Genomic DNA, 18,134 nt, shown 5'->3' with positions numbered 1-18,134 from the left:
GATTGTAATATCTGTCAAAACAAACCAGCTGAGCAGGAGAAAAAGCATCAGTGTTAATATAAAGTTGTTCTTTATGTTTGGGTAAAAACTAATGATGTCAGATGATGATCTGCCCTGACTACCTGCCTTTAGCTACAATACAACATCAAACTAGTTTTGAGGCTTTGTTCACACCAAGAGGGATGCCTTTAATCAATAGTTTTAGCAGTCTACATTAAAAGGAAATGCATCACTGTTATCACTTTCAGATCGATTAATTTTTCTAGCTGATGAACAATAAAAACAATGACAGTTAAACAAAATCTTCCAAAGTGTGCACTGCAATGCCATTCACAAAACATATGTGACCCTGGACCACAAAACCAGTCATAAGTGTCAAGGTCTCAAAATTCAGATTTGTATATAATCTGAAAGCTGAATAAATAAGCTTTCCGTTGACATATGTTTTGTAGGAGATAATGAGAAAACATTAGAAAATCTAAATATTGAGAAAATCGCTTTTAAAGTTGTCCAAATGAAGTTCTTAGCAATGCATATCACTAATCAAAAATTAAGTTTTAATATATTTATGGTAGGAAATTTACAAAATATCTTAATGGAACATGATCTTTACTTCATTTCCTAATGATTTTTGGCATAAAAGAAGAATACATCATTTTGACCCATACAATATATATCTTTTTTTTTTTTTTGGCTATTGCTACAAATATACCTGTGCTACTTAAAACTGCTTTTGTGCTCCAGGGTCACATATCAGAAGTGCACTTTGAGAATATGTAATATTATTGTCCTTTGGTGAGGATTCTAATATAGTCATCATTCATGGTATGAACAGGCATTTAATTGGATTTTTTTGGTAAAATAAGCATTAGAGACCCCACGAAATGGCCCGATTAGTTCAGTTTTCCTTTGCTGACATATTTTCAATTAAAAAGAGATGTTAGGATGGTACTCTAAAACAGCTAAGAGCTTTTATTTAGCCATTTCACTTGTATTTAATTGGAGGGAAACAGCAAGATCATCAATACTATTAATCAGGTTTCCTGGAAGAGAAAGACTGCAGTTGTTAAATGCTAAAAGCAAACCAGCTTGAGTTTAATTTGGTCATAGTTGTAGAGCAGTATATGATGCACTCAAATCTAACAGGCATGTTGATCTCATGAGCTCTTCAAGTTGAATCTGAGGATTCAGAGAATGAGAAACTGGCCGAAAACTTCAGAAGAGACTCATTGAGAAGATTAAAAATTTTAGAAACCAGAATGAGATTTCATCACTGATATTGTTGTTGTTTTCGTACCTGCTCATGAGGCATTAAAACATCTGCTCATAAAGGACGAATCTCAGGTTCAAGAGGAAACAAATGTATCAAAACAAACAGTTTGACAAACGTGACGTCTCCTCTTCAAGTGATCAATGAAAGCAGAGCGATTGATTAGTCCAAATCAATCAGGCCCATCTCATTAAAAACAAAAGCCCAGCTCTCTTTTCTGAGCACCTGAAGGCCTGATGAACGAGCGTATCGACACGCCGCAGAAATGCATCTTAATTCACTCGGCCTCCGTCTCACTAAACCTAGTGATTTCTACAGAGAATGAACCTGCTGAGATGATCTGAGCGAGTTGATTCGTCTAAAATAAAGAGGAGCATCTGATGATTCAATAATTAAAGCTTTGCTTAAAAAAAAAAAACAGAAATATTTCTCCGGTCATCATTTTTTCCATAGTAAAACAATTCCTAGGAGCACATTCCTACTTTCACAATCCTTTTTTTTTTTTTAATTAAACAACATTCAAATAAAACATGGCACAGGACAAGATTTTTTTTTCATATTTTTTGTTATTTCTTTCCTTCTTTTTGTCATATGTGTAATGTCAAATCCACCTTCGTCAACACTATTGTAACATGAAGGTTAAAACAGACGCGTCGTTGTGTTTCCTGACCCGAAACAGGTCGTGAGTCCTCATTAAATCTGTAAACTGTGCAAATTCAGCAGAAACACAAGAGGCAGAGAGAGAGCGGAGAGTTGATAACATATGTACAAAATAAACAGAGTAAACACAATCAGATTCGAGTGTCCTTTGATCTGTCGCCATTATTGGCTCGTGACAGTCACATGACTTCATCAGACGTCCTCATCGTCTCTTCAAAACAGGAAAGAGCGTCTTTGTCCTCATTGTGTGAAGACACCCACCGCACTCAACAACAAACCATCCAAAAACGACGCAAAATCTACACCACCTACATTCAGCGTTGTGGCTCTGTCCTGGTGTAAAAACACACACACACATGGAGGTGTCCAGTCCCGATCAGCTGGAGAGAGCCATGGTGTCGATCACCTGCTCCAGTTTAGCCCTCAGTCTCTGTCGACGCGACTGTTCATCTCTCTCCAGCGCCGACAGGATCTACACACAACGAGAAAACACTGAATTCAGAGACACAGCAGACGGAGAGCGTTCTGACGCCTGAGCTGTGTTCGCTTCTCACCTCGTCCTTGTATTTGGTGATGTAAGAGAAGATCTCGTGCAGCGCGCTCATACTGTTGAACTGATTCAAATGCAGACGCGACTGTTCGGCCAGATACGCGCTCATGTCCTGATCACTGATCGCAGGCATCCGCGAGATATCGGAGTAATACCTGCACAACACACACAAACATCCATTAGCAGTTCAACATCAATCTGCAGACATATCAACATATCAATCCAGACATCTGCTTTAACTCACACACCCTTTACACTTCCACACTTGCTGTATGTACATTTCTACTGTCTCTGGCACCAAAAACAAGGGCTTCTGATTAACTATTTTGAAGTTTGGTTTCAATAAATAGTGAACAAGGAAGGTAGATTTCACAAAAAAATATTGTGCAGAACAACTGTGTTTTGAGCAAATGTTTTTTGAGCAATAAATCATCATATTATACTGATTTCTGAAGATCATGTGACACTGGAATGATGCTGAAAATACAGCGGAGCATCACAGAAATACATTACATTTTAATAGATATTCACATAGAACACAGTAATAATATTTCACAATTAATGTTTTGGTTTTGATTAGATAAATGCAGGCTTGTTGAGAACCAAACCCAATCTATTAAATGGAAGTGTAAAACAAAACGATATCTAAACACATTTTTAACATTTTAATAATATTTATCATGCAAATTATTTAAATTTAAAATACTGCTAATAATTAGCTATAACAATCAACACATTTTACACTATTTTAAAATCTATCTAAAAGATCTATCTAAAAGATCAAATGATTCATGCAAATAGATAATGTAACTGAATCAAACTGACCAGCTCAACTAATGCTATAAATCATGTTTTAATGCAACACTAAAACATATCGTGATATATCATTCAGCACTGTAGATGCAGCATGTCGTTTTTTTAGTGTAAACTCTTCTTTGAAAGAGCGAGAAGCATCCAGTGAAAGGAAAGATCTCCGAGTCGTACCTCTCCACCCAGTTCTTGTAGTTGGGGATGTCTTTAGCGTACAGCAGCTTGTTGGAGGGCGAGTCTTTGCCCAGCTTGTGTTCTGACGTGGAGCAGGAGTCCATGAAGGTCTGAGCCACGACGGACAGACACGCGTCTGTAATGCTGTTCTTATGAATGTCGAACACAAACTGAGGGTTCTTGATCACGTTCACCCAGAACCTCAACGGCAAGCTGCAGACAAAGAGGAACGGCGATCAAACACTACCAGAGGATGAAGAGATGTAGCTCCTCATCAAGACACACAGACTCACCAGTTGCTCTTCCACGTGTGTCTGACGTCAGGGTCTGATATCATGTGTCTGTCCGCCTGCTCGTCTAAGAAGTCAAACATGTATTTGATGGCCAGAGGAAGAGCGCTGCCCCGGTGGGCCGTACTGAAGATGGTCTCAAACAGGTCGTCTACAAACTTCTGCAGTGTCCCCTGTGAGAGTCGAGTCAGTCAATCAAGGCATGTTTGAACAGAAACCAAGGCATAATGAACAGAAATATTACAGTAATATTCATGCAAACAGAACATCTGAACTATTTTCAGTAAATGAATCAAACTTAGCAGCTCAACTACTTTTGCTACTGAGGTGCAGGTATACATCATAGATGCTATATTTAATAAAATGCAAAACGGTCAGAAATAAAAGGCAAAATCATTGCAATGTCCTCCAAGTAGCTTAATTTTATATTGCAAGCAGAAAAAAAATTGAAAATATACACTGCGAAAAATGATTTTCTTGCTTTGTATTTTTGCAGTACAATTATCTAAACAATCTTACACCAAGACACATTTACTTAAACAAAATGACATACATAAAATATTTTCTAAAGAAAAAACTAATATCTTATGGTTTTCCTTGTGTTTTGACTTAAGAATGTTTAGATATTTATCCTGGAAAACTAGACAAAAACACCAAGCATGAAAACAGTGTAAGATGCCCTTGTACTGACACTGTTACATAATACAGTAAAATTGAGTTATTTTTATTGAAGGATCAGTGATTGGAGCCGCTGTGGGTTCAGATGCACGAGTTCTTCAAATGAACACTACAGAGCTGCAGGGAAATGCAGCAGGTTTGAGTCCAGATATCTGTGTAGTGTCAGACGGAGACGGAGCACAGGACGGATAAAGAGACAGTTTTTCCCAAACCGCTCAATAAGCAAAGGTCAGTGGTCTAATTAAGATACAGTTCTCCATGAGAGTGGGAGCACTGGTAAATGTTAATGAGCAACTAGTCATTCACACACAAAGGTCAACACTAACTGTCTGAGGACATCAGCGAAGAAAATCAGACACATGCTTCAAAAGTGAGCCAATTAGTTCCAGTGTGTGTTTGTCAAGACGAGGAATATTAGCCACAGATTTCACCGTACTCGTACTAAACACTCCTGCCTGAGAAATGCATCAAAAACCATATTCAAAAAAGTTAATAAAGCTAAAAATAAGATAAAATAAATATAATATAAAAAGCTAAAATAAAATAGAAAATTTGAAAATTAGAAACGATGCACTGGCAACTAACTGAAATAAATTACAAAATAACAAGTGTACTAAAATTACTAAAAATAAAATATAAAAATACATTAAAGCTGAATAGAAATTCTCCTTTAATGCATAAACCAATAAAATAAGATAAATAAGAAAGCAACAGCATTACAAAAATATAAAACCCTGTAAAATTACTAAGAACTTACACAAAAAAAATAACTTAACTGAAAATAGAAAAAAAATATTATACTATATATAATATATACTATATGTAAATACAATATTAGTGTGTAAATGCTACTAAATGATTGTGAGTATATTCCCAATGGCATAGTTTATGCTATTTAGATGTAGTACGCAGTGGGTACTCTATATAGTCTGCATCTGCTGTATGCAAAAGAGCACATGCACAAGACACTGTATCCCACAATGCAATGCGCCTGACTCTACCTTTTAATTTGCAGAATGAGACGTATTATCAAACCACGGTTTTCAACAGTTATCTAGTATTTTACAAATTAAGTATGCAATGCATGCAAGTTTTTCAAGGTCCCTTCATAACTGAAGGTGCAGAAGTGTAATACAGCTCTCCTCACCTTGGTGGCCAGCAGACGCGTCAGGTAGATCTCAGAGACCATCTTGCTGCCGCGGTCGCCCTCCCTCTGGTCCGGATGGTCGTGGTTCTTCACCAGGTGCCAGAGTTTGGTGCCGCTCTCCAGGTCAGGTGTGATCATGGGGGTCCGCGAGCGAAGGCTGTCCGGACTGCTGGCCGTCCTCAGCATGCTCTCTGTGCACACAAACACGACGGCTCGGTCAGGAGACATTTGGGGGAAAATATGCAAACAAAATGTAAAACTGACGACAACAGAGCGGTTCTAAATTAAAAAAAACATTTGAAATGATAAATGGTTAAATACATGGGGAGCGACACAGTCCAAACTCAGAGATTGTATCATCTAGTGATAAAAACCTAGTCATGTATCATAACTGTGTTTTCTCTCTGTTCCTCCCTCACTGTCAAACACAGATTCTGGATTTCATATCCATGCTTTCCTTTCTGTCTGAGGTTCAGCATCCCACTGAGGAGCAGAGCATTAGGATACACAACACCACCACAAACAGAACTTCAGCAGAAAAAAGAGAAATATACAGAATAAAAAAGACAGATAGAAAGGCTATGCTTGGAATAAAAAAGAATACAATAGTAATGTTTTCTGCATCCTGCACAGAATATTCTGTATAATGCCTGGTTTTTTTAATGTGTGGACTTAAACAGTTTTTAATTTTTTGTATACAAACTATCAGACGTTAACATTTACAGTATGCCGATTAATTACAATTTGTTATGCTGTCAATGGAACACTGACTTGGCAATCAACTGAAATAATTAAGCACTAAAATTAATACAACTATTTAAAAAATTTGTGCGGTCAAATGATTAACCACGATTAATCACGTCCAAAATAAAAGTTTTTGTTCAAGTAATATATGTGTGTGTACTGTGTATATTTATTTTGTATATATAAATCCACACACACAGTATATATATTTTTTATTATTTACAGTATATAAAAATATATTTAATACAAAAACATAGCATATTTTCTTAAATATGTGCATGCATGCACGTGTGTGTATTTATACGTATATACATAATAAATATACACAATACACACTCATATATTACTTGAACAAAAACTTATTTTGGATGCGATTAATCACAATTTATCGTTTAATAAGACTAATAAAAATTAAATGAATCAAATTAAATCCAAAACAGAAACTAATCTAACAAAAATGACAAAAGCACATAAGAAAATGAACATAACTGAACGTACTGTATTTATAAATAAATAAAAGCTGTACACTAAGCAATAGAAGGCCATGTTTGATCCACTGGGAAACATTATTTCATGCTCTGATTATATACTGCACCGTCGTGTGACTCTGAGCATCACAGAGCTCTCTCTCTCTCTCACTCTCTCTCTCTCTCTCTCTCTCTCTCTCTCTCTCTCTCTCTGTCTCTCTCTCTCTCTCTCACCGTATCTGCTGAGGGATTTGGTGAACGTTGAGGAGTTGGAGATGTTGTAGGCGGAGTTCTGCTTAGCAACCAATGCGATCGCTGACCCGTCTGTTACCTAGACGACAGAGAGAGAGACAGATTGACACAAATACAGGAGACAATCAGAATCCGACCAGATCAGCATTTTTAATTATGGCCATCAATCTGAAAATTCTATAATATAAAACTAATTTTGTAGAGATACTTAAAGTTTTACATAGTTAAACATCTAATATTGAAAATAAATAAATAGATAAATCGTATGAACTTTAAAAAATGTTAGATTCTAAATTCTATAACTTTGCTGAATAATGATTTTGATCACCATATCAGTTATTAGCCATTAATTCTCTAATATCTATCTTGTGAAATGAACATTTTTTAAACATGAAAATGTAAAATGGTTCAATGTAAACTTGTCCAATTCGTCAAATTCTAGATTCTTACTTCTAGAGGTTTGTGTCAGGTCAGAATTACAATATTGATGATCAGTTATCTGATTATTATTACAGTATCATTACTGTAAACTCTAAATAATTTCTATACTGTATAACTAAGTTTCAAAAAACGAACATGTACAATTTTATTTGTAAAATTACAATTTTGTGTAAACTTGTACATTTAAAATTAACTTTTTTTGAACACATTTATAACTAATACATAATATAATATATATTTAATATCCGTTCATCATATCAGTTGTCAATCGAATTCTACATAAACTATTTTAATTTTGTAATCGTAATTGTAATTTTGCATAACAGCTAGCTTTAGTGTGTATGTTTGTAAACCTGTAACACCCGGTGAACACAGCCGTCCCACAGAAGCAGTGTTGGTCAGTAGAGATGCACTGATAACAATGAATACATCGCTCTCAATGCATCTCTGCTGACCAACACTGCGTCTGTGGTCATGTTTTGTAAATTGTTGCCATGGTAACCTGTTCATGCGCTACGTGTTAAAATACTTCAAATGTTACCTAGTAACTTGCTGAGGGGTTGCCATGGTTACTGGGCAGCGGGGTGTAGAGGTGTTGCCATAGTAACCAGGCGGAGGATGCTGCGAGGCCACTGCGGTTACCTGATAGTGTGCCAGCGTGTTGAGACGCTTCCAGTCGTTGTCAATCTTCGTGGTGACGTCCTCGTCCTGGAGGATGATACGAGCCATGCGCCCCTGACGCCACTCTGAGCAGAGAACACACACATCAAAATCAGCCGTCTAGACCGTTTCCACAAATGTCATGTGTGGTCATTTGCTGGACGTCCAGCTGGTGGGGTTAAGGTCAAACATCTTGCTCAAGCTGGAAGACCACACTGTAACCACAATATATTCATTATTGCCGTACCGAGGTCCATGTCTCCCACTTTGGGCCGCTGTGAGTACGGAGTGCCTTTGAAGACGGCGTCCAGCAGCTTCTCTTTGACCTGTGTGACGGTGTCGCAGTTCAGACACTTAACGCTGACCTCGGCTGCGTGCTCATTCTCTGGGTTAATGCAGTGCAGCGTCTGCAAACCAGGGAAACACATTTGAGAGGATTAAAACACCATCCCACCGAAACATATCCAGAATAAAAATGACAGTCTTTAACACTTATAACATGCAATATTATAAGGGCTTGATTCTGATGCTGAATAAAATGTGGCTTATCTCTCAATTCTGACTTTTTTCTCACTGAGGGTTTACATCTTGCAATTGACTGTTGTTCTCATAACTGAGCTCCCAATTGTAAGAAAATTAAATTTCAGAATTGGATTTTATAACCTGCAACTGTGAGTCACTTTTCAGAGAAAAGAAGAAGTCATAATTGTGAGAAAAATCAGGAGAGCAAAATTTAAAAAATTCTGAATTGTGGGAAAAAGTCAGAATTGCAAGTTTAGATCATGCAATTCTGAGAAAAGACGACAGAATTGTGAAAAAGGTCAGAATAGCACAGAAAGAAGTCAGAATTATGAGTTCATATCACACAAAAAAAGTCAGAATTGCAAGAAGATAAAAAAGCCAGATGTAAACGACTTAGAGACAAAAAAGTTAGAATTGTGAGATAAAAAGTCACAGTTGCATGCTTCCATATAATACAGACAACTATGAAAAAATGCAATAAAAAGATTCGTTTTTTGTGACTCATTCAGAGCCGTTTCTGGATGACTTTGAGTCAGCACTGACCAGTGTTTTGTAGTCGATCTGTTGTCGGATGAGTTTGTCCTCACTGAGCGAGTATCTGGCCTCTCCGGTGATGGCGTCTATCGGCCCTTTTTCCATCTGCTGCTTTATAGCACAATACAGCATGAAGAGAGGCTCACCTGCACACTCCTGAACAGATAACAGAGGGAGATTAGACCTCAGAATAACACGCAAACACACACTCAATGCAAGCACTTGTATATTTATATAGCCGAAAGTGTGATGCTTTTCATGTCCTAAAACAGACCCACATCTCACCCACATCTCATGCACACACACCCGTCTGACTCTAGGAGGAGCTGTGACGAGCCAATTCATGCTTTAGCTTCGAAATCAGGGCTGTTTGGGGGAAATTAATCCTTCATTTTCTCCATTTCATCCCAGGAAGGCGGCATTTTGAGTTTCACACAGTAGTGATATCAATAGATCATGGGACGCACACAACATGATTTTTATATTTCGTGAGAATTCAAGGTGGTATTATATTAAGTGTTACTTCATGTGAAAATAACTTAATGTGCTTTTTCCTAATGAACTTTTCCATAGTTAAAGGGACAGTTCACCCAAAAATGAAAATTCTGTCCTCATTTACTCTCACTCTTAAGGTGATCCAAATCTTCTTTCTTCTGTTGAACATAAAAGAAGATATTTTGAAAAATGCGGGTAACCAGACAGTTTTTGTTCCTCATTAACTTCCATATTGTGGAACAGGATAGTATGTAACTCATTGGTTAGCAGAAACTGTTTGGTTATAAACTTTAGAATGACTTGAAGGCGAGTTAAATGATGACAGAATTTCCATTTTTGGGTGACCTGTCCCTTTAAGGACTTTCAAATACATGTCACTTTACATGGTAATTTGGGTTTGCTGAAAGGCCTAAAACATGTTAAAAATGTTCATTTATGACAGTTTTTTAACAGATTTGGGCAGACTAAATGTTTAAAGCGGGCCGATTTCCCTCAAACACAGTGTGGACAGCAAGACAATCTGAAGACGCGTCCCAAATGACATCATTCTCTGGTGCTAGGGGCCATTATAACTAAAGTGTCACTATAACCGTGATCGAAAAGTTTTCCACCATTGGATAACGGTGTCTGCAGCATCCATTCTTCCAATTTTGCCATTTGTGGTCATTTTCTCCACTTTGCCCGATGATTGTGGATATATTTTTGCTCACCCCTTTCGCTTTCATTCTAGCCATTTTACAGCACTCCACAACAAGAAATAAGTGCAAAACAGACAAGTCACTTTTTTTTTTATGCGTTGCACATCTACTCCAGCCACTTCTCTTTCACCCATTTCACTAATAATAAAAGTCCTTATTTGATCCATTTCATCATATATTTCAATAACAAAGATGTTTTCAGCCGTCATATTTAGTTTCTAATCACAAATGTGTGCAGGCATTATGTTAAATAATTTTTCCATTACTATTTCACTGATCTAAAATAAACCAAGCAAAGTAACCGTCACTGCATGACAATGGATTTCAGTTGGAAAAGAAAGGATTTTATTTCAAATACTCATAAAACAATGCCTGATGAAGGTTGCATGACCAAAATATGATTTGCAAGCCATAGCATTGTGAGGGATTTATCTGTTTGAGTTAAAATATTTCAATTTCATTTCATTCATAAATTAGAAATGAATAAATCAAATTATTAAAATGATATATTTATATAAATAATTACACAATAAAAATGATGGTATTATTTATCTAAATTTATTATCATTATTTTAAATTAGTGTTAACAAATTTTGCTATCGAAACAGACTGTACCTTTTCAGTCACTTACAGTGTAACCCACAGCTTCAGTGCTTAAACGGGAGTGAAAATACAAGTTTAGAGATGAAGATCTAATGTGCAACTCCAACAAAAATAAATCAGAGGAAACAGCGAGAACTCCTGCGCCTCCCAGGAGCACCAGCCGTGTAAAAGCTGCTGTTTAGACGTGGAAATGAGCGGCGGGCCGCGTGAACAGACCCGAGGCGAACAGACGAGCGACGGAGGGTTAATAGAAGGCTAATGACTGTGGAGGAGAGAGCTGGAGAAACACTTCAGAGCGTGATGTGTGTCAAACAGCCAATCACACGCCTCTCTCTCCACGTTTGGCTCAGACTCTTCCTCCTACACACATTCTATGACTTTCATCATTCACAACTGCTGCTCTTCTCGTCTCCGTCTCACTAATGTGATCAGCATCTTCCTTCTATCAGTCCCGTCTGTCTCCTGAGAGTGTCTCTCTGTTGTCTGATGCAAACGTGCAAAACACCACAAAACCAGTGCTTTATGAAATCAAATTTTGTGTTTTTATAATGGTTAAAAAAACCTTCGTGTCTTAGCTTAATATGCTGTTGGAAAAAAAGTGTAAGGCTGCTTTCAAAACATTCACACAGATGATTCAACCAATGGTGAGAGTGTGTGGGCGGGGCTAACGTGCTAACTGACCAATGGCAGAAGGGGGTGTGGTCAGGAGCCAGTTTGAAAATATGCCACACCATTAAAGTGAAATGCATCACAAAAAAGCTGCTTCTTTCAGACTCATGGCTAATTACCCGGAGTAATTAAACCGTATAAGACTAAGGTGAAAACACTGATCGACAAACAGCCATGTGTGACTCCTGCTGGATGCTTGTTGTGTCTCGTGTCCCTCACTGGGATCCGTAGCGGGACGGTGCGGCCCATCCATATGCCGGCCCTGCCATGCTGGGCTCATTAGCATAGGGGATAATTAAACACACAGCTGTTAATGAGCAGCAGGAGACGACACACACACACACACACACACACACACAACGCCCCTCACTCCAGTGTGTTTATGGAAGTGCTTCATGGTAATGCAAGTTCTTAAAGATTGTAATAATGAATGAACTTCCCCTGCGGGAATGATGAGGTACATCTTGTATCTGAATTTCAATAAACAAACTCAAGGTGAAACCGTAATTCAACGCCAACATGATCATGCACAGAGAGTGTCTGGACCTTAGATATGCAATCAAACACCGCTGCATTTATTAAATCACTCGTGATCCTGTGGTTTACTGATATCAGTCAACCTTTTGTCTGTGGATGAAAACTTCCTTCACATTTTGTAGAGTCATACTCATTCGTTTTAGGACTGAATAATTTTAGTTGATAAAACTAAAAGTTGATGCCAATATCAAAACTAAAAAGAAACTAGACTTAAGACTAAACCTCATTTTCAAACAAACATACAATATCAGTTAAAAGTTTGGGGTCAGTAAGACTTTTTAAATGTTTTTGAAAGAAGTCTCTTCTGCTCTCCAGGGCTGCACTTATTTAATCAGAAATACAGTAAAAACAGGAAAATTATGAAATATTATTGCAATTCAAAACAGCTGTTTTCTATGTGAATATAAATTACACTGTAATTTATTTCTGTGATGCACGGCTGTATTTTCAGCATCATTCCTCCAGTCTTCAGTGTCACATGATCTTCAGAAATCAGAATAATATGATGATTTACTGCTCAAGAAACATTTCTGATTATTATCAATGTTGAACACAGTTGTGCTGCACAATAATCTTGTGGAAACCGAGACATTTTATTTTTTATTAGAAATAGTAACATAGTAACAATTTGTGTATCATTATAAATGTCTTCAGTTTTGCTCAATTGAATGCATCATCGCTGAATAAAATAGTGCATGAAAGTATACATGCAAATAAATGCATTGAAATTGCATGAATATTATTTTGTCAGACATAACATAAATAGAAGATGTGATAAAAGCAGCAGTAAACCAGACCAGTGGAAGAGCAACAAAGCTTTTTTTGTAAGCAGGGAATACATTAAAATGAGTAACATCACTTACGATACATGGAAACAGTCATCCAGTTCTCCACTCACCTTCAGAAACTTGTAGAGGAGGAAAGTAAACCAGTTTGTTAGCATCTTCTCCGCCACAGATTCAGTCCTGAGGGGGAAACAGAGTAAAAAATAAATGTCAAGGATTTATTTACTTGGGTGTCGGAGTCCCTGAGGTAACCTTTAAGAGCAGAGAGAGACGCTTTGAAGGCTTCATCATTCCCCGATTCCTCACAACAAGAAAAACAGCCATTCCCATAACCAACATCTTTCGGGGGATGTTGAATTAAACTCATTTGACATCAAAGTGTCGCGGCCGCATTATTCCTTCAAAGCTTCAAAGGACCCGAGCGCAAAGCAAACATGCTAATAATTTCACATTAACAACAAACCAAAGCGCTGCTCTCTTCCCTCGCAAAGCAAAGCATTAAACTTCATTAAGAAAACACCAATTAAAAATATTCTGTATCTTCTGTTATTAAACAGAAACCTGGCGCACAATAACAACCCTCCAAAAACAAGTCCCTGCGAATGAGGCTAATTACACGGCTTGGTAATTAACGGACCTTATTAGTGCTAATCTGCTCACGGCGTGCAAGAGGAGGAATCTGGTGAAATGTGTTTGTTTTTACCATCTCTGCTGAATTATTAACTCGTTAAGACAGATGTAGAGGAACACGATAAAGCACGAGAGCTCGAAGTGAACGACACGCTGTGAGGAGCTCTTAAAAAAACCTGAGATTGTTCTGGAAACGTTTCTGGAGCGGTGAAGGATTGAGATTTGACTGCTCACTTTTATTTGATCTTCAGGTTTGTCAGGTGAGAGAGAGAGGAACAGAAACTGAGAAGTTATAGTGGAAAAATAATCTAAAACCAAACTAGACAAGAGATAAGTACAGACAGAAAAGAACGGTGATTTCTGAGGTATTGCTGAATATTGCACAACCTGTCTGGTAATAATAATAGCAGTTATAAATGAGTTAAAATGAATGAATGAATACATATGGCATTGGCAGTAGTTGTAGTAGCGGTAATTATAATACATGGATTAAATGACTAAAATAATAATCAATCAATAAATAAAAATTATGCAAAAACATTTTTTTTTTAAAGAAAGTTAAACTATTTTATTTTGCATTTTCAGACAATATAGTGATATTATTTTCATGACAATTAAACCATTTCTCATTACTGTAACGGTAAAGCATATAAAAAATACATCGTTTGGGTCAAAATGATTTATTTTTCTTTCATGCCAAAAATCATTAGGACATCAAATAAAGATCATGTTCCACGAAGATATTTTGTCAATTTCCTACCGTAAATTATCAAAACTTAGTTTGAGAAAAAAATAATAATAATTTGATTAGTAATATGCATTAAGAACTTAACTTGGAAAACTTTAAAGGTGATCAAAGGAGGTCAACTTTTCTCAATATTAAGATTTTGTTTTGCACCCTCAGATTCTAATATACATCCAAATATTGTCCTATCCTGACAAACCACACATCAATGGGAAGCTTATTCACTCACAGCTTTCAATGTGCTCAGGGTCACAATTGTTCTAAAACAGTCTACTTTTTCTTTATGCAAATTTTGGAGTAAATGGAAAATGTCTCATGCTATTATTGTATCGTAACATTCTACTGTCATATTCATCCAAATGGATCTGAGGATGCCTCTTTGTACGTTCGTTCCAAATGAAGCTGATGCCAAAGAGATGTAGATGAAACATTTCCCAAACGGTGACTTGTTGTTTCTGTGATATTGGTTGAAGACAGACACGAGTGACAGGAGAGATTACAGCACTAAAGTCATCAGCTCCCCCTCAGTCTCTGGTCTCCTCCAGGAGCTCCATCTCCCACAGCTCCTCCTCACGCCGGCGCTCCGCGGGGAACGAGTGTGTGCTCAGGTGTGTGATACTATCTGACAGAAACAGAGTCACGGACGCGAAAGGGCAAACCGAGAAACGGAGGGATGGAGAAGGATGATGGGAGAGCAAATGTGACCCCTAGAAGTCAAACTCATCACTTTCATCATGTCCATTAACACTGCGACTAAACCAGGTGCAACCTGGGAACTCTGAACATTAAGCAATTAGAGTTCAGAAAATGGGTTTTCATTTCATTTTATTTGTTTTAATTCCATTTGAATTAAGATTATTTCTCCGACCCCATTGGCAGATATTTTCTCTCGTTTTAAGAATAAATTAATTTCATTTTGTTAAATTGTTTCAGAAAGCAAGATTAATATTAGGGCTGTCATGCAATGACTATTCTTCGTCTGACTGATCACATGATGTGCTGATTAATTAATTTAACCGCAAATTACTTTAACAGATTACAGATTTCTGTATGCGTCACTTTGTTAAACTGAATTGATACCGAATAGATAATACAAAAAAGTAGCTTTAGAAAGAAATATTTTGATTTATACGTTGCATAAATAGTGATGCTAACTTTTTTTTTTTTTATGATACTCTCAATATTAAACTAAAACCACAAGTGTCTTAATGAGGGAGTCGTTTAGTCATTCATTCAACTGATTCATTCAAACGTCTGATTCATTCTTTATGAATGAATCACTGAATTATTGAATTTTTTATTATATTTTGATTTGTGCAAAAACGTGGATTCATACAGCAACGAAAGACGCACAACAGTTCTGCTGTGGCTTTGATTGGAAATATTTTCCTTTGCAAAATTGAGCATAACAGACGATATTGAAAATATTGTGTCCAAACTAATTTCTTGTTTATTGAACTATTGTATAAAAATCAATATAACACATGCAAAAATGCAAACGTTTGGGGAAAAACAGCCCTCATATCACGCAGTACCTTCGCAGCAGGAGTTTTGGGTGGTTCTTGCTCTCCAGGTTCTTGTCGATGAGGTCAGAGAGGAGCTGTTTCAGGACACCGGTGCCGTACTCCATCTCACCCTGCAGGGCGCTCATGATGAGGGACGCCACGTTCCCGCGGTCGCGCATGGAGAACGAGCGCTGGGCCTCCAGCGTCCGGATGAACGTCAGCAGAAAGTGCTTCTTATTCAAGAGCTGGCCGAACAGAGTCAGAGCCTTCTCCACATTCGCCGGCACCTGAGAGAGACGGAGAAACACTTCCATAATCTCGTCCAGTTCAGCCGAATGCATTAAATCTGAGAGGTGTGCAGCGTTCACCTCCATCTCCTTCAGCACCGGATGGTCCTCTATTCCTGGGAAAAGCACTCTCATGGCGTAGGTGCGGTAATCCAGGAACGGGATTCCAGCTCCATCCAGATCCTGAGTCAGCTCATGGATATCAGTCTGCAGCTCCGCAAACGCTGGACACACAGAGACCAAGAGAAAGAGTTAATCACAGTGTTGTGCAAACCACAGAGAGGAACCCGAGACCTCCAGAATCTCCACCAACGGTTCTAAGAAGAGGAAGAAGTTGTAGAAAACGTGAACTTCATTCAGAATTTCAGTCTGTAGTGATGTGCTCAAAGATTACCCTAAAAACCACATAGCATCATCCCGGGAAACAGCCAGAACACCCTAGCAACCACTCAGCATACCCTAGCAACCATATACTGTAACAACACCCTCATCTACTTTATTTTTAAATCATCTGCATTTTTCCAACGAGTGACTGATAAAGAGTTATTTTCAGCAGAACCTGAGCAGAGATGCACAAGATTGTCCGTCTTCATCAGTTCACTAATCATTTATTAGACGAAACTGGTTAACTACGAAAGTAAACGGTATATTAGCTTTGTGTTATTATTATTTACAAAAGAAATGCAAGTGCTGTATTAAGCTTTAATGTTCAGCAAGTGCATTTATGTTATATTTCATTGTTGGTCAAAGTATTTGCTATCATTAAATCAAATAGTGCTATCTCATTTTAATTTGTCTTTGTATAAACATAATTTACTCTGTTTTCATTGGCAATCAGACAATCCGTGTTGGTCGACCACTACTTGTCAAAATCAAAATCTGTCAAACATCTGAAGTCAAATTGTAAAAATTGTAAATGTAACTTTACTGACTTAACTTAACTGTACTGATAGAAACCAGTGTGCACTGACTCCTGGAAACTGCATGAAGCCAACCAATCAGACTGGTGCTTTCTGATTTGACAAGGCTTTAAAAACGAATGGTCTGACGACACCAGCACTTCTAGCACATGCTCCGCTCCTCTCATTAATCTATATGGAATATCAGAAATATGTGCTTTTGTTCCCAAACTTCTGATCCGGTCTGCTACTGCTGCCGCTGACCTGATCAATCTGGATGTTGTGGTTATTTATTGCCTCTTTTTATTCATCCTGGAGGACGCCTCATCACTTATCAGTGACCTGTCACTCTCACCTCCTGCTATCCATCTCTTTTATCCTCTCTTCCCTGTCCTCATCCCTCTCTCCGTGTCTGGAGACAGACAAGGTCGTCACCTCGGGCCCGACAGAGACAGATAATGGGCGGCTCGTCTCACCCTCGTGACCGCGGCGGGAATGAGACTGGCGTTCGGTGCGTGTGTGTGTGTGTGTGATAAATGATGTGAGCAACATGAGGTCATCGCTAACAGGAGACCACCGAAAACAAAGCCAATCAGAGAGAGACGAGCAAACGGAAGAGGACGATCAAATTAAAGCAGGAAAACCAATTGTAAACAATTGAAAGATATTGAAGGAGAGTGATGAGATGGAGAGAACAAACAAATTAATGAAAGAGAACAAAGGATGGGACAAAGAACCAACAAAAAATGTGAATGAATACACGAAATAAAGAAAGAGAGAAAGAAAGAAAGAAAGAGAGAAAGAAAGAAAGAAAGAAAGAGAGAAAGAAAGAAAGAAAGAAAGAAAGAGAGAAAGAGAGAAAGAAAGAGCAAAAAGTCTGAAAGCAAGAAAGAGAATGTGATCAAGAGCGGAAAAAAGAAAGCAAAAGAAAGTGAATGAAGGAAGGTAAAGTGCAAAACATGAACGCATGGAAACGTGAAAGAATGAAAGAAATGGCAAAAAATAAATTGAAATAACATGAAAAAGCATCAAAGAAAATACAAAGTGAAAGAAAGTTTGCAAGTGTATAATAGCAATCAAAA

General features: G+C 37.7%; 1 protein-coding gene across 2 annotated transcripts in view; it reads right to left on the bottom strand.

Annotated features, from left to right (window-relative positions):
- Window positions 1–731: 731 nt before the first annotated feature.
- plxna1b (plexin A1b) overlaps window positions 732–18,134 on the bottom strand; it is a 210,976-nt gene continuing 193,573 nt past the window's right edge. For both annotated transcript variants that reach the window (XM_052559303.1, XM_052559302.1), the window contains exons 21-32: window positions 16,235–16,377; window positions 15,897–16,153; window positions 13,100–13,166; window positions 9,209–9,355; window positions 8,391–8,550; window positions 8,126–8,229; window positions 7,025–7,121; window positions 5,580–5,770; window positions 3,758–3,927; window positions 3,465–3,677; window positions 2,485–2,635; window positions 732–2,402 (exon numbers count right to left, since the gene is read on the bottom strand). In XM_052559303.1, coding sequence (XP_052415263.1) covers window positions 2,307–2,402; window positions 2,485–2,635; window positions 3,465–3,677; window positions 3,758–3,927; window positions 5,580–5,770; window positions 7,025–7,121; window positions 8,126–8,229; window positions 8,391–8,550; window positions 9,209–9,355; window positions 13,100–13,166; window positions 15,897–16,153; window positions 16,235–16,377 — 1,796 coding nt within the window. In that variant the 3' untranslated portion in view covers window positions 732–2,306. The remainder of the gene's footprint in view (window positions 2,403–2,484; window positions 2,636–3,464; window positions 3,678–3,757; window positions 3,928–5,579; window positions 5,771–7,024; window positions 7,122–8,125; window positions 8,230–8,390; window positions 8,551–9,208; window positions 9,356–13,099; window positions 13,167–15,896; window positions 16,154–16,234; window positions 16,378–18,134) is intronic.

This window comes from Carassius gibelio, chromosome B6, assembly GCF_023724105.1.
Source record: "Carassius gibelio isolate Cgi1373 ecotype wild population from Czech Republic chromosome B6, carGib1.2-hapl.c, whole genome shotgun sequence".
In the NCBI taxonomy this organism is placed as follows: domain Eukaryota; kingdom Metazoa; phylum Chordata; class Actinopteri; order Cypriniformes; family Cyprinidae; genus Carassius; species Carassius gibelio.
Note: the sequence above shows the minus strand (reverse complement) of the source record. Positions and strands in the feature narration are given on the sequence as shown.